Below are 21,388 nucleotides of genomic sequence, written 5' to 3' on the forward strand. Positions count from 1 at the left end.
TATGCTGTACAACAATAGTATGTACTAAGTAAACCCTTTAATGTCTGCAAAGCTGTTTAATGAAAGATGCAAGAGAAACTGATGCCTGCTGCATAATGATCAGAAAAGGAAAAAAAAAAAAAGAAGGAAAAAAGAAATAAACCTTGTTTTTCGCCCCCCCCCAAAAAAACACCTCTAAATCCATACATTCTTCATATAGCTATGTGTCCAGTAATTTGTTATCTTTTATAAGGATGTCTTAATTTCAGCTTTATTAATCAATATGTACCTTTAAATGAAAATACTTGTTGTGTTTAAAATAAATTCTTACATTATCACGTGATATTCTGTTAAATAAGACTCTTACCTTAATAATTTTGTTCCAGATGGGCTGCATAACGTACACAGATAAAGGATTTGTATCCACAGCATTGTACTGTAAGGAAAAAAGCAAAGATGTAAAACAAAGCACTGAACAATGCATTTTTTTTTAATCATTGTATGCTCTTCAGCAACTAAGAACAATAATTCTGGGTGTGACTGGTGCAAATTTATTTTTTATTCTGATGAACATTCTTACAGCTCTAATTTAATTTAATAGCACCACCCTGGTTTACATGTATTTTTCCAGTATCTTTATGTACAAAATCAAAGGTCTGGGCTGATACAATGGCAAACAGTTCTGCAATCACATTTTACTTTAAAATTCTCAATCATTTTACAAGCTATCCTATGAGACTCTGCATTTGTAAATTATTCTTTATTTAATATATTTATTTGCACCACTAGTAATGCATAGCCTCAGCAGCAGTTCATTGCTAGTGTGTAAAAAATACAGTGCATATGGAATAGAGTCATTCCACTCATTCCATAAGTGGAATATTATCTCACAGAGATGCACAGCTTTGGACACAGTCATATCTCCATTGTGCTAATTAATGTAAGACAATCTTGCCTTAAATATATGTTCTGGAATAGCACAGTTCATTACCACAACAAAATTTTCCTATTGGACAGAGTTGTAAAAATATTACATCTTTTTTATAAATTCCAGTAAGTGCATATCTGATACTTCTGCAAAGTATTTCAGAAATCTGAGCCTGCCTTGAATTGCTGTCATCTACCTTCTTGCAGAGGACCGTATCAAGATGTAACCTGCCTTCAGATTTCAGAGCACACACCCAGAACAATATGCACAAGAATGATTTTCATGGTTAATGTCGTTCACAGCCAAGTTCTTGGGCACTGGCAGGGCTGCAGCAGCAGGAGTTACATTTATTGGGGTGGACATGCAATTCTTTCAGAAATTCGTGGACTTTGAAAGAACATACATGGCGTATGTTGTTAGCATGCTGCATAAGGCTCCCCAAAAGAATCACATATATCTGTACACAGCTTTGTCCAAACGTTGTGTGCGGGCAATAAGAGTAAGATAATGACTCATTAGACCACAAGCTGTTGAAGGTGTTCACCCATGGAAGAGCTGATGATGGCTTTCATTTCACCTAGCTTTACGAATAGCTCATTGTTTGTTCTCTCTATAGTTCATTTATCTACCTATCTCAGCCAACTGCACATGGGATGAGCCTACACTCTTGAAATACCTGTTTCAACTAATTAATTATCAAAGGAGCCTAGACACTTATCTGAAACTTAGGCACCTGTTAGGTGACTGAGGTCTGGCAACATTAATCTCAGTATCCCCATTCTCCAAGCTTTAACACGCACATTTATCCTGCACACCTCAGTTGTCAAAGAGCTTTCAGTGCACAAGTGCCAGCAGGACAAAAGATTAATGCAGCATGCCTCCATTTTTGAGTTCACAGTCTATGACTTTTCATCCAATGTTTCTGAGCTCCTGAGGGTATCAGCCCACAGAGGGCTTCACCAAATTTCCTTTTCCTATCTGCATACAAAGGATGTATTTAAATTACTTTCTGGGAGGGAAAAAAAAAAAAAAAAAAAAAAAAGCACTTGCTTAGTTATTTTAAAATGCGTGGTTGTTTTGATCACAGATAACAAATGTAGTATGCTTGTAAAACTTAGAACATAGCTATATGTCATGGACATATACATATTAATAGAATCTTAGAACAGCTTGGGTTGGAAGGGATCTTAGACACCATCCACTTCCAGCCCCCTGCCGTGGGCAGGGGCACCTCCCACCAGACCAGGCTGCCCAAAGCCCCATCCAGCCTGGCCTTGAGCACCTCCAGGGAGGGGGCATCCACAGCTTCTCTGGGCAGCCTGTGCCAGTGCCTCACCACCCTCTCAGTGAAGAATTCCCTCCTAACATCTAATCTGAATCTATCCTTTTCTAGTTTAAAACCATTCCCCCTTGTCCTATCATAATCTGTCCTAGTAAAAAAGTGCTCTCCATTTTTTATAAGCTCCCTTTAGGTACTGAAAGGCCACAATGAGGTCTCCCCACAGCCTTGTCTTCTCCAGGATGAACTTCTCCAGGATGAGCATGTGCTGGGGGCCACTACACAAGAATATTCTTAGATATTGACAAATATCTAAGAAACCACCTATTAGCTACTTGTCAGACAGGGCAGATTAACGTACAGTTTAGTGAAGTGCACATCACTTATTTTTTCTAAAGATATGTGAAGTTTCACTTATTTGCATCATTTTTCTCTGCTGCTGCCACCCATACTTAAAACATGAGATAATTACATCATCAACAACTTTTCTGCCAGAATATATATTAAAATTCTGAAATACATTACATTAGCAAAATCAATTTGCAGGTTAAAGTTTTCACTGTTATGTATGTATTTGCAACTCCACATACTGTATTTTACACATTATCTTTCAAACACTGGTTATTACAACTGACTGATCTTTTGATGGCACAGCTTCCGTATGAATAGCCGGGTCTGACTTGGGATGTGGGATTTGCTTACATTAATGCCAGAATAAATAATAATACCAAGCCATAAAGTCCCTATGCAAATAGAATAGTCAGCTTGTACTTAATTCACCCGAGAACTAAGGGAATCCACTGAAAATGGGAGAAAATTCAAAGTATTCATTAGTGCAATTGAGGTTGCAGGTGTCCAGGAATCAGACCAAAGTTTCTCTGTAACTATTGCTTGTTTCCTCACCTCAGCTGTTACTCAAAGACTGCCTGAGGTATGTGACAACTTGCTGAACAGCAAGCTCAGTGGATTGAGCCATACCTAAATAAGAAGGTACAGTATGTCACCTTGGCTCCTGCTCTTTCTTCTTTGGTTTTCTCCTTCTCCTCCTCACCAGAGCCCTTCAGATTCATGAATAAAATCATACAATCCTTGTTAAATAACAGCAGCAAAATGAGGCTTTCTACCCAAAGTACTCATTGGCTTTCCAGAACAACTACTTATTCCCAGGAGAAAAGGGAAAAATTTTATTCATTAAAAACGATTCTCTTCTCACTGAGATATTTTGGAAAACTTAAGACACAGTCAGCTTTTGTTTCCTTGATGGTTTCCAAAGTGAAAGACCAAAACAGTCTTTATTTGATACTAAAAAAAAAAAAAAAAAAAAAAAAAAAAAAAGAAGGTGATGGTCAGGTTGTGTCACCTGGAGACATTTCAAGAATCCTCGCACTGCTCCCCATCCATGTCCACATCCGTGGATGAGCTGCGGTCCTCTGGGTGTGGGTGGAACATTCAGTAGGCGTGGAGAAGAATGGAAATTTGCTCTTCCCTATTCAGTAACTTTTTTTAGTCAGACCAATGGAAACATACATGGAAAAAAAAACATTCTGCCAGTTTTCTGTCATGGCAAAAATAATATTTAACAAATAAAAGCTGCTATACAGTTTAACACTCTGCTTCGCTCCGCTCCGAAGAAGCTACTAACCTCGAGGTCATTAAATCCTCAGGAATTTAATTGTCGTAGCTTCCCAGAAAAGTAAATTACTTGGTAATATGCCCACATTATGATCAATGAACATGAATGTGAGAGCATACCAGAACATGACGTGAAAAAAATCTGCCATTTGCTACTGCATAACTCTGACATTTTCAGAGCACTTATGCTCTGAAAAGTGCTCTGAAAAGACAGAAGTGGGCGGTAAGACTGTTGGAGGTGTCTAAATCCATGAGTGATACAAGTGCTTAGCACTCCCCAGCAAACCCTTTTTTGCACTAGAACAAGGGTTTTGGTTGTCCTTTTACTTACATGAAGAAGGGCTTGCATTAACCAGAAAGCTTTTATTAATTATTACAGAAAGAAAGAAAGTTGCAATAGTTGGGAGGGAATGGCAGTAGCAGGAGAATAGGAAAAATGGCATTAATCAGCTCCTTCCTACTGCCAGGCTTGAAAATTACTTCTGGTGGTGTTTTTTTTTTGTTTTGTTTTGTTTTTGTTTTTTTTTAATAGCTGATATCTCCAAATGAGCCAAAGCAAGGGTTTGGCTACACAGGAGAGAAAAAAGATGTGCAAATACAAGAGGCAACTGGTCCAGAGGGGGTGAGCAGAGCCAGCCTGTCAGTGCCAAAACAGTCTCTGCGGCCAAGGTCTTCTCTGCTCAATGAATGATAAACGTTACCTTCTGGCTCACATCCACACAGCTTAGCAACACCTCCTGTTACCGCAAACTGGTCAGATCCACACCTCATTGCTCTTGGTGAAGGGGCTTGGGCTGCATTACCTGGTCCTGCACAGCTAGTACACTGTTAGCATTGAGTACAAGTCCATCTCAATTCAAAGTATCTGAAGCAACCTGGAGACCACATCATAACCTAGTAATATGGGATTTTCATAGCATGTAAGTGAATGTTGTGCATGTTCAAAGGTCCAAATGCCCATGTTGGGAGAGTGCTGAAGGATGGTGAAAGCCACATGATGGCACATAATGCCTCCAGAATGGACTATTTCCAAAAGAAAGCTATTTTCTTGGAGACAACTTCTGGAAAAGAAAAAAGAGAGAGTGAGCCAACTGTTAACCAAAGCAGGCATCTGGATCCTCACTAGGGTCCCTGGCCCTCTCCAGCACTGCACTATGGAGGTACCCCAAGAATAAAATTTTGGAATGACTACAATGAAAAGAATATAAAACATACATCTACACAAACTTCAGAGTCAGGAAAGAAAGCAAGCTGCAAGAAATGTAGCTGCATTACTTGCTGGGAGATATTTACTTTAACTCAAGCTGGTCATTATGCTAACAGACTATTGCTTTTCTGTTACTTAAGTTATCTTACTCCAGGTAGCACCGCACTGTGCAATACAGCCACAACCATTCTGAGATACAGAGCAGAACTGTTGTGAATTCCTTACATCTGAATTGCTAGCATCATCATGACTCTGCAGGTGTTGATTTCATCTTAGCAGCAACAGATTTTCAATGCTTTACATTCCTGCCCAGAAATCAGCTGATTCAACCTGTTCATTAAAATTCACAAGAACTTGATGAATCAGCAGAGGCTTTATTATCCCCATTGTATATGTTGCAAGACTGACGCACAGATGGACTGTGATTCACACTAAGAGTATCTAGCAAAGGATGCAGCCACAATATTGTTAGAAGTGTCATGTTTGTACACACAGCTTAAGTATAAGCAGTAACAGTACCAATGTATTCAAATAAAGTCACCCAAATTAGCTCAGCTTTACGCTTGAGTTCACTTTTGCAAAAGGAAATAAGTAAGTCTATCCAGAATGCAAAGGCTGGAAAGCTTCTTTCCCAGATAAACTAATGTTTAAAACAGCTACCTATCAGATAGCAATCACGGTTTTGGTTGCAATATATTGAATTGAAGGTTCTGTGATCCCTCTAACATTTAATGTGAAATTAGATGCCTGCTATAGAAGAACACACTAGCTGTTCCCACACAGAAAAGATGAGAACCATCTAACAATGCAGGGATGTACATGAAGGACATAAATATTGCGAAGCCTGCCATTTTCCTGCAAGCAAACTCAGCAAGCTCAGGCACAAGTATCAGAGAGCCACAGCTGCATACGTGTGCTGCATATGGTCCTGCAGGCAGAGGCACCTCCTAAATCAAGTGTGGCACCTCCACGGCACCTCTTAAGTCTAATGTTCATTGTATTTGTGTTATCCATGAAAAATAAATAAATAAAAATCTGTGTATATTAGTTAGCAATGCCTGGCAAAAGAGTGAATGATGCAGAAGGGTGAGAACATGCAAAGAAGTTGCTACAAGGTAACAGTATTTGCCTTGAGAAGCACCAGAGCAGATCTACGTGTGTATGTCATTACCTCCAGATGAGTATTTGATGAATTGAGATAACCTATGGCTATCGTACATGGATGAACTACTTCGTATTTCTTGTTGGGGAAGCACTGAAATGAGAGAAGCTGAAATGCAATAAGCTCCCTACACGTTATTTAACGTAAATTATCTTGTTCCCCCGCTGTAAAAGAGGTTCAAAATGTTATCAGACTTTTAAAGTGTTATCAAAGGTTTAAATGAATGTTGAATCTGTAGTCATTTACATCTGTTCAAAATGAATGAAAAAGAGGGGAATGGACCAAATCACTTTATCCTCCTCCTAAATTAACTTCTCAAAATCGACTTGGGCAAAATTATGGTATTTCAGTAAGTTATCTAGTGAAAATAATAATTCCACAGGGTGGTTTCCTACAATATTTGTACAGTGGCACATTTCAACAGTGGAACCTGAACATCTCCTGATCATTTGCCAGTAAAGCATAAATGCAAGCTTGTTGTCATTTGGCCTGTAGTTATATGTAGGGCTCTACATCTTGGATGGAAAATTTGGGGGGATCTGCTGATGGAAATGCTTTGAAAACCTGATGTTCAATGGTACAACTTTGAAATAAAATTTTAAAAAAGATTTAAAGAAGTGATAATGTCTTACTAACTACCCAACTATCCCTCCAATACTATTTATATTAGCCCAACATTCTATTCGTTTTGTTTAAAAAAACTGGGGTAAAGGAGAAGGCATTACACATAGTCTTGACAGTGTTTATCCTTGCAAGGGCCCAGGGTGCATCTCTCAGTGGGAGCCCTATACCTGGCCATGAACCCACTGATCTGGGACTTACCGTGCCCATGTGCCAACATCCTGGCCCAACCTCATCCCATCTCTATCTCCAGGAAGGTGCCTGATGCCCAGGGCTGGGACTGCCCCGGTGTCCCCAGGCCTGCCGTGCTCCTGGCCAGGGTGGTGGGATGGGTCGTGGCTGCCAGGCCCTGTTCTGCTCACCTGGGGTGTCTCCTGATGTCCCCAGCCCCCAGGTAGGTCTCCAGCCATCACAGTGTCCCAACAGCTACGCATATCCTCCTACAGCATTATTTGTCACATCTCTTCTCTGCTTAAAAAATGTCACCATACAGATTGGTAAGTAACATAAAAGACAACAAGAGAAATGGCAATGAATTAGGTGAGGTATATTCTCTTTGGCATTAGATGAAGTTTTTGTGTTTTCCTAAGCTACAGAAATGACCCTCCTGATCCAGGAATCAATCAGGTGTTATTTAAGAGAGCTCAGTAAGAATTCTCCCTTCTGGGCAAGTTATTTCATAATTATGCAACACAAACTTTCCTTCTTCAGTGTTTTATACTTCTGGAAACACACAAAAAATTAAAGAAAACACTGAAACACATGGTAATAATTTTCCATCCACCTTCCAGATACCTAGAATGCATTAAACACAAGGTTTTTAATTGTACTTTATATGTATCTTTACAGGCTTGTGTATGTTACAGGACAGAGCCTTGGGTTTCAATGAAAGCTTCACAAAGGGAAAAGAGAAGTAAACTATACAACAACAAGACAGCTATACAATGTCATGGATGCCAAATAAATTCCAAATGTTCAGCAGTTCAAAAGTGCTGATATATTCTAAAGCACAAGTCCGGTACTTCTAATAATGAAATTACTTTAGGTTACAGCATCACTTAGTTAATTATTCATAAATAAATGACTCAGATTTTGTTATGTCCGGTTGCTTAGTTTGGACTACCCTGCCTTCCCCGTCCATCCATGTATCTATTCTTCGATTAGGTCACTGATACCTAAGACCAGGAAGCATAAGCCTCTAAGACATCTAGGACTGAAGCCTATAAAACATGAGTAGAAACTGAAGAAAAGGGTTTGTAATTTAGCCTGGAGAAGAGTATGGGGTGGGGAGTGTGCAATCACATCCTCAGATAAAAATAATTTGTCTCTTTGGAGGGTCTGAGACCGTGGACTCTTATGTGATGGTCATGCTTGATGTAGCTGCATGGTGAGAGAAGAGAGGTTGCCCAAGCTGTGCTCCTGGGATGTTCTCTGACTCTGTCCCCTGACTTTCTCCTCTCTGATTCCATTAGCCTGTGCATACTCACAGTTAGGAAATATGATTAAGTTATCCTTCCATCTTAAACTATTCCTAGTAAAATACTCAAATCACTCCCAAGGTGATGATTTGGACAACTCAACAATTTTGGTTGATATTACTAAGATGTTAGGAAGCTGTTATTAGATAAACTGCCGTGCTATGGATACTTTGCAGATGTATAGTCATTGTTCAGACCTCCCTCCCCATTTTCAGGATTCCTGACACACGCTTTAGGCCACATGCCACATCCTGTAATTTAATGGAGATCTGTATGAACACATATCTGTGATGCTATGGGGCACGTGGAGCTGTAGGTCGGGACAGGCTGCTCTCAGGGAGTCATGCCTGCTAGCGGCCCATCCTCTTGTCTGCAGAGCAGTGTCTTTGCCTCCTTCATCCTTCATCATTCCGTCACAGAATCACAGTTTAGGATCAGGGTAATTTGGGTCAGAAGGGACCTCAGAAGGTCAGCACTGGGGGGCTGGTGTTAGGTGTGCCTGGAGCTGACTCATCTCAGGCCCAACCAAGCACGAGTCTCAGCTTCTTCTCACGAGGGAAGTGCTCTGGCTCCAACCATCATGGTGGCCCTCCACTGAATGTGCTCCAGTTTGTCGAGGTCTTTCTTGTACTGGGGGACCAAAACTGGATGCAGAATTCTGGATAAGGCCTAGAAAATGCCAAGTAAAGGGGGATAATTACTCCCCTCAGGCTATGCTACTGTTAATATGACCCAGGATTCTGTTGACCTTCTTTGCTGCCAGGCTCACTGAAGGCTCACGTTCAGCTTCTTGGCTCCCACAGTCCCATTTACCAGGAGTAAGAGGCTGATGGCCTGGTCTACTGACTATGCTTGAAATGTGGGATCTTTGAGAGACTCCAGGGCCACACTACTACTGAGAGAAAAGCACATATTGGGGCAAGACGTCAAAACATTCTGGCCCCAATAGTTAAGTTCTTGCTCAATGTGTGAGATAAGATAGATGTAATCCATTACTGACATTCATTATCCAAATACATTCAATTCCAATTAATTACCCAAACCAGGGAGAGGTGGAGAGGGGTAATGCTGAAAGTCAGCAACCATTTTTCAATCAACAGTAGTTAAGGGTGCTGCCTAACTTGTCTTCAGGTGAAGGGTTTGTGTAATGGAACATATCCAAACACTTAACAAAGAAGCCAAAATTAAAGAAAATAACCCAGAATATGAACAAATATTGAGCAAGGGATAACAGAAGGCAGGTGCAAATTTGTTGCTGTAAAGCTAGAGGCTAGCCTAGACTGGCAAAAGCACAAACCCTGCTAAAAAGCAAGCTTGCCCACCCTCAAGGAACTGCACAAAAATATCCTTAACCACCCCTATTCAAATAGGCCCTAACATGGCAAGGAAGTTGATTTCTATGCATTTTTTTTGTGTAGACTTGTCCTTGACAGACAGCAAAAGGAAATGACATTAGGATTCTGTGCTGTGTCTCTTTGTGTATGTGTACAAACACTTGAGTTGCATTAACAGTAGCCAGAATTCCCACCCAGCTGGAGCTCTGCCAGGGTTTGTACCCAAACCTCTGGGGAACCCAAAGAAACTGCTCTAGGCCCAAAAGGGCAGGCAGGTAACAGTGGGTTGCAGTTTTCATGAGGGATGATAAGCAGAGGTTCTGTACCACATGTGCTAAGCGGTTGTGTAATCTAGTATCCTGACGCATTAAAGAGAGGCGGTGTTTCAGAGAAAGATGCAAAAACTCAATTTCTCCCTCTACAAAACAACCCTTATAAAAGCATGGCTCCCCTAGTTTTAAAAGAAATAATCCACATCCGAATCACAGATTCATCTTATCAATTAGTCTTCTGTTATAACACAGATGAACAAACAAAAATACATACGAATACATAAATGCGTATGTAAGCATAGCCAGACATATCCCACATAAAAATAGTAAGCATTTCAGAACACTAAAATCTCTTGATAAAGCAATAAAATGAAATTATGTGGTTGTTATTTGCACTTTTATGAGACTCAACAAGGCATGCAACACTTTATATCAAGAGTATTTGCCCCAGAAGTGATCTCATGAACAGAAAACCTTTGTAAATTCATGGGTGTAATGTAGCACTCAAAAATATGCACGATTACACCATCATTGGGAAAAAGTCCAGCAGCAGGTAATATCAAATGCAACATCTTTATGATATGGTTTCATTACGTTGCTGACTCATTAGCATTAGTATTTGATATGTATAAGGAAAATAATGTTTACAGAGCTCTTGGTACACCACATTATGATCTCAGCTACCATGACAGCAGAATGAGGAATACGAAATCATGGGCCTATGAAGACAGTCTTCCAGAATTATGTAGTTAGTTAGACTATGACTCTTCTACACATGCATATAGAGAGAGAAAACATAAGAGTAATGAATGATTTGTTTTATTTTACATATTATTCACCAACTTTTAGTTACACTTCCAGTCTTCCAACTCACAGTCCCAGAATGGCTGAGGTTGGAAGGGACCACTGGAGGTCACCTGCTCCAACGCCCTGCTCAAGCAGGGCCACCCAGAGCAGGGTGCCCTTGGTACCATGTCCAGGTGGCTTTTGAGGATCTCCAAGGAGAAGACCCCACAACTTCTCTGGACTACCTGTGGCAGTGCTCCATTATCTGCAAAGGAAAGAAGTACTTCCTGATGTTCAGACTGACTCCTGTGCCGATGGCCTCTTGTCCTGGCACTGGGCACCACTGAGCCTGGCTCTGTCCTCTTGGCACCCTCCCTTCCAGTGTTTATAGATGCTAATAAGATCCCCCTGAGCCTCCTCTTCTCCACGCTGAGGGGTCCCAGCTCTCTCAGCCTCTCCTCACAGGAGAGGTGCTCCAGGCACTTCTTCATATTTGTAGCCCTACCTTGGACTCTTTCTGGTATGTCCACATCCCTCTTGTACTGGGGGGCCCAGAACGGGACCCAGCACTCCAGGTGTGGCCTCACCAGTGCTGAGTAGAGGGTAAAGATCACCTCTCTTGAACTGCTGGCACTGCTTTGCCTGATGCAGCCAAGAATATAGTTAGTTTTCTTAGCAGCAAGGGCACATTGCTGGCTTACATTCACGTTTGGTGTCCACCAGGACAGTAAGGTCCTTGTATGCAGAGCGACTTTCCAGCTGGGTGCCCTCAGCATGTGCTGGTGCCTGGGGTTCTTCCTCCCCAGGTGCAGGACTTTGCACCTCTCCTTGAACTGCAGGAGGTTCTTGGCAGCCTGTTGAGGTCATTCATCGAGGTAGTCAGTATGAAGATGACTACAAGATTTTCTTTGTGAGACAACAGCTTGCTGACTCACCGGTTTTATGGGAAGTGGAAAACGTTATTCTGAGGGAATCTTTTTCAGTGCCTCAGACAGTCAAACGCCTTACTAAACTGAGTTCCAGATAAATATACAGTTGAAAGTCTCCTGCCCTAAATTTTTACAATCATGTAAAATTATTGTGCTACTGGAGTTGAAAACAAAACTCCTATTCAGGCAACGTGAGGAGAATCTATTACATTTCTAAGTCTCTTAGGTATACAGGTAGCATTGGAAATGCGTAAAGACTTAATAGAAATCCAGTCTTGTATTTTTTTCCCATGGATTTCCACAAAGTGATCCACCGTACTATACTGAACACACTTTGCTCTTTTGTTTTATGTGGGCATGAGAGGAACCATCAAACCTTGAAACACTATCACCAGACCTGATACTGTTTCTCTAACCAAAAGGAGGGCTGGGATGTAACTCGAGAGGTCATCTAGCCCAGCGCTTTCATCTAATGCAGGATCAGGTTTATGAGACGTTCAGGAAGTAGATCGAGTTACCAGGAGGTAATGAGCCTTCCAATTGCTTGTGATAAATAACCACGTTGGCAAATTAAAATAAAACACGTCAGCCAAAACTTTGCTAAAAATGTGGTAAGCAACTGGTGCTTAACACTAAGCACTAGGTTTTACATCCTCCTAAGAGAAATGGAACCATTTCTTAGGACTGGTGAAGTGATTACACAACCCCTCCCAGTACCTGCTATTCCAGTGCTTAGCAGCCCTTATCAATGCAAGGCTGACACAGCATCTAACTTAAATTTCTCTCTGTGCAGCCAAAGCTTGCATATTATCTTTCTCTGAAAGGGCACGTGTGAAGATTAACTGGCTGTTATTCTCCTACTCCTACTGTTCCACTCCACTATTCCAAGAGTGGTACCTCAAGAACAGCCATATACGTAACCCCTTTCACATATCTATGACACTTCACACATAACTTTTTTCTCTTGTTTAGAACAGCTACAACGCTGCTGACACACTGATCCCCAGGTATCAGTTTTGCAGTCTGCTGTCTCTTATTTTATGTTTGAAATGCTGATTTTCTTTCCCTTAAGCGTTGTAACTTACCTACTGGATTTTACCATATTGATTTCTGGCCATTATAAATCCCTCTCTCAAGAACACTAAATCATAAGCCTGTTCTTCAAAGTTCCTTGGTGTCGCATGAAAATTTTACAAGAGTATTCTCTATTCTGGCAATTAATGAAAGTATTGAACAGTAATGGAGCTGGGACAAAGAGACAGCTCTGTAGGTAGGACTCTATTTGATATATCCTCCAACTTGGACACAGAACTTAAAATTACTCTTTAGAGCAATACATTTCCATTTTATGCTGATTTCATCGTAGTTACCTCTACCTAGTTTAAGAGAACGTGGGACAGTATCAGAAGTCTCACTGAAAGGAAACCACATACACCTCATTTAGTGTCCCCTTCTCTGCACAGGGAGCTAGGACCTTAAAAAAATATCAGAAACGACAGAAATACTGTCATAGACATACCAGGTGAAAATGTGATATCTTCAACCTTAATTTCATAGAATCATAGGATCATAGAATCACAGAATCATAGAACAGCTTGGGTGGGATCCCCTAGTTCCAGCCCCCTGGCATGGGCAGGGGCACCTCCCACCAGACCAGGTTGCCCAAAGGCCCATCCAGCCTGGCCTTGAGCACCTCCAGGGATGGGGCATCCACAGCTTCTCTGGGCAGCCTGTGCCAGTGCCTCACCACCCTGAGTGAAGAATTCATCCATCAGAACCCCCAGATCCTTCTCTGCAGGGCTGCTCTCAATGAGTTCTTCTCCCAGTCTGTGCTCATGTCTGGGATTGCCCTGACCCAGGTGCAGCACCTTGCACTTGGCCTTGTTGAACCTCATTAGGTTCACATGGGCCCACTTTTCTAGCTTGTCAAGGTCCCTTTGGATGGCATCCATTCATTCTGCCGTACTGATTGCACCGCTCAGCTTGGTGTCATCTGCAAACGTGCTGTGTGCGCACTCGATCCCACTGTCTATGTCACTGATAAAGATATTAAACAACAGCGGTCCTAAAACGGATCCCTGAGGGACACCACTTGTCACCAGCCTCCACCTGGACACAGAGCCATTTAATTTGTAATATCGCATCTGATTTTTGTATGATACTTTGCAAAGCCTATTCTTTGAGTCAAGCTCACGTAACTTTTTCTTAGATGTCATTTATCATGAAATATGATGAGGAGTGCAAGTTTTGTGTCTTGGAAAACCTCAGCCCATATGTCCTGTGGAAAAGCCGATTCAAGGCAGATTTGCAGGGGAAACCCTAAGATCACAGTGAAAGGAACAGGCAATGGCAACAAGAGCTCATCATTAACATCATTCAATTCCAGTGAGGAGGACAAAAATAAAGAACCAAATTCTGCTTTTATTTGTACTCATTATGTGGCTATCTCAGAACTGCATCTTTCCAACAGAAATCCAAACAGACAGAAAATGCAATTTTCACAAATTCCATGGGTGCTTCTCTAGAACTGCAAAATGTTGGTAACAAATCTAACGGTAGAAATCACACGATCCAAGTCCTATAGCTACAGTTGGCTGCAGCATTTCAGCCATGTCACACCAAATGCTAAGCAGCAGCACGAAGTCCGGGTATCGGCTTATTCTGCTCTACAGTTGCAGCAAATCTCCTGTGCTTGCAATTGTCCTGAAATCAGTACGTGCCCACCTGCCCCAGGGGCAGGTACAAGGCAGGGTTATTGCAGCAGCAGTACCCAGGATTGCATCTGTCTTGTCATCACACCTCTGCCTGTCCACCGCACACTTTCAGCCAGAACACTCTCTGAATGGCTATGTCCTCGCTCAGATATGGAGTAGATGAAGAGGAGTGGATTCATGAAGTAAAATAGCTGGCACTGAGGAGCTATGTCCACGTCATAAGGGTTTCAGAAGGTTTTACACCAAACTGGTTCCAGTATGGGCTGAACGCTCATAACTGTACCAGTGTGTTCCAAATACATCTGCTTTAGGGTCATTCAAAGAATTCATTCCGTGTGTGGCTCTGTGATGTGAACTGAAGCTTGTCAATGGGGAAAAACTTGCTTAAATGCATACTGCTGATCTAAACTAAAATGCTTGCTAAAATACGCTCGCACCTGATGATGCTAAAGGGTGCTGAAGCCTTTGCATTCATGAGGTCTGCCATTCCCTCTGCAAAGAACTGTACTGGTTTTGTTGCCAAGACCCTCCTCCGGCCGCGAGCAGGAGACAGAAAGTGGCCAAGGCATACAATTGAGGCATTCATGGCAAAGAAACAAGTTCAGCTGTGCGAAGATTTTCAAAATCACCAAGTAATTTATTCATGCAAGGTTTTACCTTTGTGAAATGGAACTGATTGCACGTGTTAGTCTTTTAAGCTGTGTTGTGATCGGCTCCCAGCTGTTGGTGGAGAAATTGTGCAAAGCACAGATCATATTGAGTAAATATAACGCTGCAATATAGTGCACAATGGAGAGATGGATGCCTCCATCTAGTTTCCTAGGCACGCTTCAGGTCTGAAGCAAGAGTGTTTTAGCTCAATATTGAGCATGTGCTAATAAATCCTTCCAGGGATTATCTAGCTCTTCGCAGGGCCAACCCATGTATCCCTCCTCTGTACTGTAGGTCTGGGTCCACCTGGAAACATGCTACAGAGTTACCCTGGTGGGTGCAAAAAGAGGGAAGCTGTGTGTGCCGGGCAGAGTAAGCTGAGTTTAGTGCCAGTCCTGTTGACTCAGCATCAAAGGCAGTAGCGTTCTCCTCAGCAGAGCTGGGATGGTGGAGGAGCAGGATGAGGCCCTGGATGAAGGGGAGAACGGGGGAGATGGCAGCCAGAGGGCAATAAGAGGTTGTCTCAGGCCTGGGAGGGGTGAGAACAAAGCTGTGGTTGTGGCAGCAGCCCTGAGCATAGGAGGGAGAGGAGAGGAGAGGAGGTGGAGAGGAGATGGTGACAGTGATTAGCTCTCCTTGCCTCTCCTGGCTGCCTTCCCCTTGCATTTTCCAAGGGCTTTACCCATTGTGAGCTGCGCTCCAGGAACTGGCAGGAGTCACCTCCTGCCACCTCCTCCTGCAACCTGGGGCGCCAGGAAGGTGGTGCAGATACCCCACCACCTCAGCGGCGCTGACCTCGCGTAGCTGTGTCTCTCTGGGTGTAGCCTCTATCATTTGGGTTTGTGGATTTCTCCATGTCCCAGTCCCGAGCCACCTGAGATAATAAAGAAGGCACTGTTTGATCTCACTTTTCTAAAACCTGTACTTACCCTAGTGTTTCAGAGCACAGTTTAACAGATACTTCTCAGATGTGTTGGCTGATTCCTATGGATAAGAAAACTATGAACATATTCTCCAGTGCTTCTGAGAAATCAAATAATCTGAATATACTCAACTAAAATGTTGCAATATGCGTTTCTGTGTTCAGGTAATGATTAGCCCTGTAATTCTTAAGTAGTATACAGTGATTACAAGTTTAAAAGAAAATGGTATTACACTTCTATCCTGTCACAGTTACTTCTACTCAAGTGATAAGGAAGAATGTAACACAAATTCCTTGTACTTGCACTACAAACTCTAAATGTTTCAGGAGAGCTAATCCTGAAACTATTATGTCTGTTCAGGCTAAAAATAGCCTGTTATTTTTCCTCTGGTAACCTCAGTCAGGAGCGTGGCTCCACCGTTCAAGCAGAGGCCTGCGCAGCTCGGCGCCAGCAGCCAGATGCAGCCCGCAGCGCGTTTTATCCCCCTGGCACGGCAGACGCCCAGACAGGTTAGTACATTTTAACAAGCTGCTGGCACAACCAGTTGCTGCTAAGTGACCTTGCGGAAGCTCTCGCAAGCACGGCTGCTCCCAGATAATTCCCTCTGCAGCGAGCAGGGCAAGGTGGGAGCCCCGAGGAGCTGGAGGCAAGAAGCACGGGGAGCGCAAGGTGGGGCTGCTTCGGGAAACTGAGCCTAAAATACAAGGTTGGCTGGGGGATGGTCCGTGTCCCCCGTGGCTGTGCCAGGGCATGGGTGCAGGCATGTCAGCGGGGTGGCACTGCACATCCCGAGCACCTGCAGCTCCACTAACACCCCCTGCAAGGCACGGGCTGTGTCCTGGGAACAAAACGCGGGTATCACCGCACGCACCTGTAACCCGGTGGTAAACGTCAGTAAATCTACATAGTGTCCAGGTAAATCCAGTAAGGTAAATCTAACAGGTGAATCTAAATAGTTAATGAGAAACCTGTTCATTTGAATCCTGCAGGCCTGTTATTTGCAGACACGAGGTTTATTCCAACCTGTTTGAAGCCAGCTTTTACCTGCCTTGCCGATGCACGCCCCAAAGCCCGAGCATGCTCCCGCACCGAGGCTGTGCACGGCACCCGGCGAGCACCCTCCCGTGCCGTACGGGAACACGGATTTAAACCCCCTCCTCGCCCCGTTTCTTTGCCAAAAGAGACTCGTGAAGGCTCCCCGAGACTCCCCAGGCTCCGCTGCCACCTGGCCCCGCCGCCCGGCCGCCAGCTCCCCGCTCCTGCCCCTCCATCCCCCGGCATGCCGGGGGCAGCCGGTGGGGTGCAGCCCGGCTCCCTCCGCCCCCCCGTGTCCCTCCGTTACCTTGTAGTGGCGGAAGCCGTCCAGCTGCCGGGAGCTGACATACCGCCGCCGCCACATCGCGCCGCAGCGGGCGGGGAAGGCAGGGCCGGGCCGGGCCGCCAGGGGCGGGCGGAGGGCGGAGGGCGGAGGGCCGGGCACCGGGGGCGGCTCCCGGGGCCTGCCCACCGCCGGCGGGCCTCGGTTACCGTGCCCGGCCCTGCCCGGCCCTGCGGGGGTGCCCCGGCCCCGTGAGCCCCCCCTCAGTCCAGCCGTGGCCCCCCGGCTTCCCCGCCGCCGTCTCACACAGCCCGTTGTCTCCCCCGGGCTGTGTGGTTCAGGGGGCATTGCAGTGGTGGGACCTGAAACTGGTCTTGTGGTGGGCCCTGAGACCGGTTTTCTGGTGGGTCCTGAGACCGGTGTTCTGGTTAACAATTTTTTTTCTGGGCTCTGTATTGCAGGTGCGGTGGTTGTAGGACGCGCCAAGGCGTGCCCGTGAAGTCAGCGTGCGGGACGGCGTCATTTAAACTACCGTGCTTCAGAAACGGTGATCCTGAGGAGCGAGGATTTTGTTGGCGTTGTTGCAAGCCACAATCTGCATGCTGCATCTCTCTCATAGGATCATTAAGGTTGGAAAAGACCTCCAAGATCATCTGGTCCAACCGTCTTAAACACTGTTTAAGCACCTGCAGCAGAGATCCACACCAGCCTGCTGTGCTGCTCCTGCTGGTTTCCAGAGGAGGGAGGCACTGCCGTGGGCAAGAGGCTGTGGAAAAATGTGGAGTCGCCTTTCAGCTGTGAATGCCCACGAGCATATGGCTTGACACCTTGTGTTAGCTTTGCTGCATGCTATTCGATGGAGAGTTGACATCATGCACATCACGGCTGAGATCCCATTAGCCAAAGGGAATCTATCCAGAAACAAAATCAATTAACATCCATTACTCAGGGCCTGCGAGCGCTTCCAGGCACCTAATGTATTGTGAGAGCCAGTGTTATTTTACAAGCTCTGCAGGTTTGATAGGAATTATATACAAGTTAAAATAGCTAAGTGCAAACTGTGTACAATTGTTCTCTATTATTAATTACACATTAATCACTTGAGACATCCTTACATCCACATGCTGCTTCCAATAGCAGCATCTAAACTTCAGCTCTTGGAAACAACCAAAACTTAAGTACAGAGCTTCAGATTACTGAGTTAGTGCTTGACTCCAGTTAGGAAAGCTAAAGTATTTGGATCTGATAACTTTCAGGAACCAACTCCTGGAATGAATGTGCACTCATACGCTGGATTTTGATTTGGGATTCCCTTCACCTCTCATTGTTACTATTGTGTTTTTAAGTCATATTATGTTATTGAGTTAATTTGCATGGGTATCTAAGAAGAGACTCATGACTAGTGCCATAGTCAACAGAGTTTTTTTTATGCAAGTAAGTTACTAAAACTGACCCAACCATTTTCTAGTTATCGCTTTCATTTCCTAACTGAAACACACATAAGCCTCAAACATGAAAGCAGAAATGTAATGGAACAACTGTGAGGAGTGTGATAGGCAGTGGTAGAAAAAACACTTGCTTTTTTTGAAAGCTAGAAGGTCACAAACTATTTTTTCTCTCTGCAGACCTCTAAATTCATCTTAAAAAGAAGAATTGCCATGAGGAAGATACTGATATAGATGATATATAGATATAGTAGTTACAGAACACAAGTTAAATTTCCCATTCTTCCCTGAAAACTGTCTTGCTGATAAGCACTTTAAAAATATTAATTTTTTAAAAATTCAAATGTTCCACTAACCAGAGAATGCAAAAGATTGCCTATGTGTAGCAACGCAATTGCATGAATTTACACCTCAGCATGTTCTATATCTGCTAATCACCACATCAAAGCAGGCAGCTTTAGATTAGCTATACTGAGCAGGGGGAAACAGGCTAATGACTGGGTATGAAACATCGCAGAACAAGCTATGACACAAGTAATACTACATTTGAGAAACCTCTGGAAATTATACTGACATGTGCTAGTCACTGATTTAAGAAACTTCCTTGATTTTGGGCAAACCGAGGACATTTGTAAATCCATGGGACCTGATGGGATGCACCCACGAGTGCTAAAGGAACTGGCAGATGTGATTGTGAGGCCACCCTCATAATATTTGTTCAATTGTGTCAACTGGGAGAAGTGCCCAAAGAGTGGAGGAAAATAAATGTCACTCCCACCTTCAGGAAGGGCCAGAAGGAGGACTGAGGGAACTACAGGCCAGTCAGCCTTATCTTGATCCCTGGGAAGGTGATGGAACAGCTAATCCTGGAAACCACTTCCAGGCACACGAAGGAAAAGAAAATCATCAGGAGTAGTCAGCAGAGATATTGTCTTCCTGGACTTCAGTAAACTCTTTGATGCTGTCCCCCACGAGCTTCTCATAGAGAAGCTGTTGAAGTGTGGGCTGGATGAACAGACAGTGAGGTGGATTGAAAACTGGCTGAACATACAGATTCACAGGGTAGTGGTCAGTGGCACAACGTCTTCTTGGAGGCCAGTAATGAGTGGAGTACCCCAGGGGTCACTATTGGGTCCAGGCTTGTTTAGAATATTCATTCATGATCTGGACTTTGTGGTGGAGTGCACCCTCAGTAAATGTGCAGATGACACAAAACTGGGGGAAGTGGCTGACTCACCAGAGGGCCGTGCAGGTCAAGAGAGGTGATCCGTCTGCTCTGCTCAGGTGTTGGTGAGGCCACACCTGGAGTGCTGGGTCCGGTTCTGCACCCTTCAGTACAACAGAGACCTGGACATACCAGAAAGGGTCCAAGGTAGGGCCACCAAGATGATGAAGAAACTGGAGCACTTTTCCTATGTGGAGAGGCTGAGAGAGCTGGGACTGTTTAAACTGGAGAAGAGGGGGCTCAGGGAGATCTTATCAGGGTCTATAAATACCTGAAGGGAGGTGCAAAGGGAATGGCACCAGAGAGAATGGCTCTGTTCAGTGGTACCCAGTGCCAGGACGAGGCAATGAGCATAGACTGGAACACAGGAGTCTGTCCGAACATCAGGAAGCACTTCTTTCCTGTGCAGGTGACGGAGCACTGGCACAGGTTGCCCAAAGAAGTTGTGGTTCTCTCTCTCCTTGGAGATTTTCAAAAGCTACCTGGACATTTGTCCTGGGCAACTTGCTGTAGGTGTCCCTGTTTGAGCAGATGGGTTCAACCAGATGACCTCCAGAGGTTCCCACCGACCTCAGCTATTACATGATTCTGTGATAAGTTTAGAGGGTTATCCCATGGTTGCTTTTTTTCAAATTGAGATGTTTTAGAGTGCTTTTCCAGCCAGCTGTAGTCCAAGCTGTCTGTCCAACATGCATGATTGTGGGAAAAGCAATGAAAGCAGCCTTAGTGCTGTAGCACATTCCTTTGTCACGTTTCTGGAAAATTAATGAGTTGGAGCCTGAGGAAAAAGGAACTCTAACTGGCACCAGCAAGTGGGTATTACAACCAGAAAGAAATGAGCTTAAGTATGGGTGAGACAAGCATTAAGACAAATGCCCAAATCAGAGCACACTTAACTTTCACTATAGAAAAACCTTGAGTTTTATAGAAACTTTGGCTGGAATGTTTGTGACAGTTCAGACTTTACTGGGGAAATGACCCCAGCAGGGCTTTCTGCAGCTCAGGGAGAAATAATTCAAAGCCAGATCTGAATCTGGTGAAATTAGTAGGGGAATTCCCAGATCTTCAGTCCTGTTTACTAATAATGTGTAGTACTGAGAAAAAAATGATTTATTATCTTGAAAGAGCAGACATATTGTACCATGAGTAGATGCAAAAAAAAAAAATGTTTGAAAGGATAACTGCTCTACAGAGAGAAATGTTATGAAAGAAAGAAGGAAAGAGAGAAAGAAGGAAAGAAGGAAAGAAAGAAGGAAATGAATAAAGACAAATTACATTTAAAATGCCAGGAAAAGAGATGAGGGCTCAGGATAGCTTAGCATGAATATCTGGTTTTCAGTTTTCACTTTTTTACAAGTTATAAAAATTAATAAAATAATAATGATGGAGTTTCCTGTATAGGGAAAAAAGCCTAGCATGGCATCTTCAGCTTTTAGTAATTTATGACACTATTTTGTTTATTCCTCAGCTTAAATCTGCCTACCATGCAATAGCTTTTATCTAAA

At 43.6% G+C, this 21,388-nt stretch overlaps 1 protein-coding gene across 2 annotated transcripts in view; it reads right to left on the reverse strand.

Moving 5' to 3' along the window:
• LOC118162733 (ethanolaminephosphotransferase 1-like) overlaps window positions 1-17,321 on the reverse strand; it is a 58,109-nt gene extending 40,788 nt beyond the window's left edge. The window contains exons 1-2 of one of the 2 annotated variants that reach the window (XM_035319124.1): window positions 17,238-17,321; window positions 347-415 (exon numbers count right to left, since the gene is read on the reverse strand). In XM_035319124.1, the coding sequence (XP_035175015.1) occupies window positions 347-415; window positions 17,238-17,294 (126 nt within the window). In that variant the 5' untranslated portion in view covers window positions 17,295-17,321. Of the gene's footprint in view, window positions 1-346; window positions 416-1,714; window positions 1,738-17,237 lie in introns of those variants that run through there. The other variant, XM_035319125.1, reaches the window with a different exon arrangement.
• Window positions 17,322-21,388: the final 4,067 nt, after the last annotated feature.

Source organism: Oxyura jamaicensis, chromosome 2 (genome assembly GCF_011077185.1).
Source record: "Oxyura jamaicensis isolate SHBP4307 breed ruddy duck chromosome 2, BPBGC_Ojam_1.0, whole genome shotgun sequence".
Lineage (NCBI taxonomy): Eukaryota > Metazoa > Chordata > Aves > Anseriformes > Anatidae > Oxyura > Oxyura jamaicensis.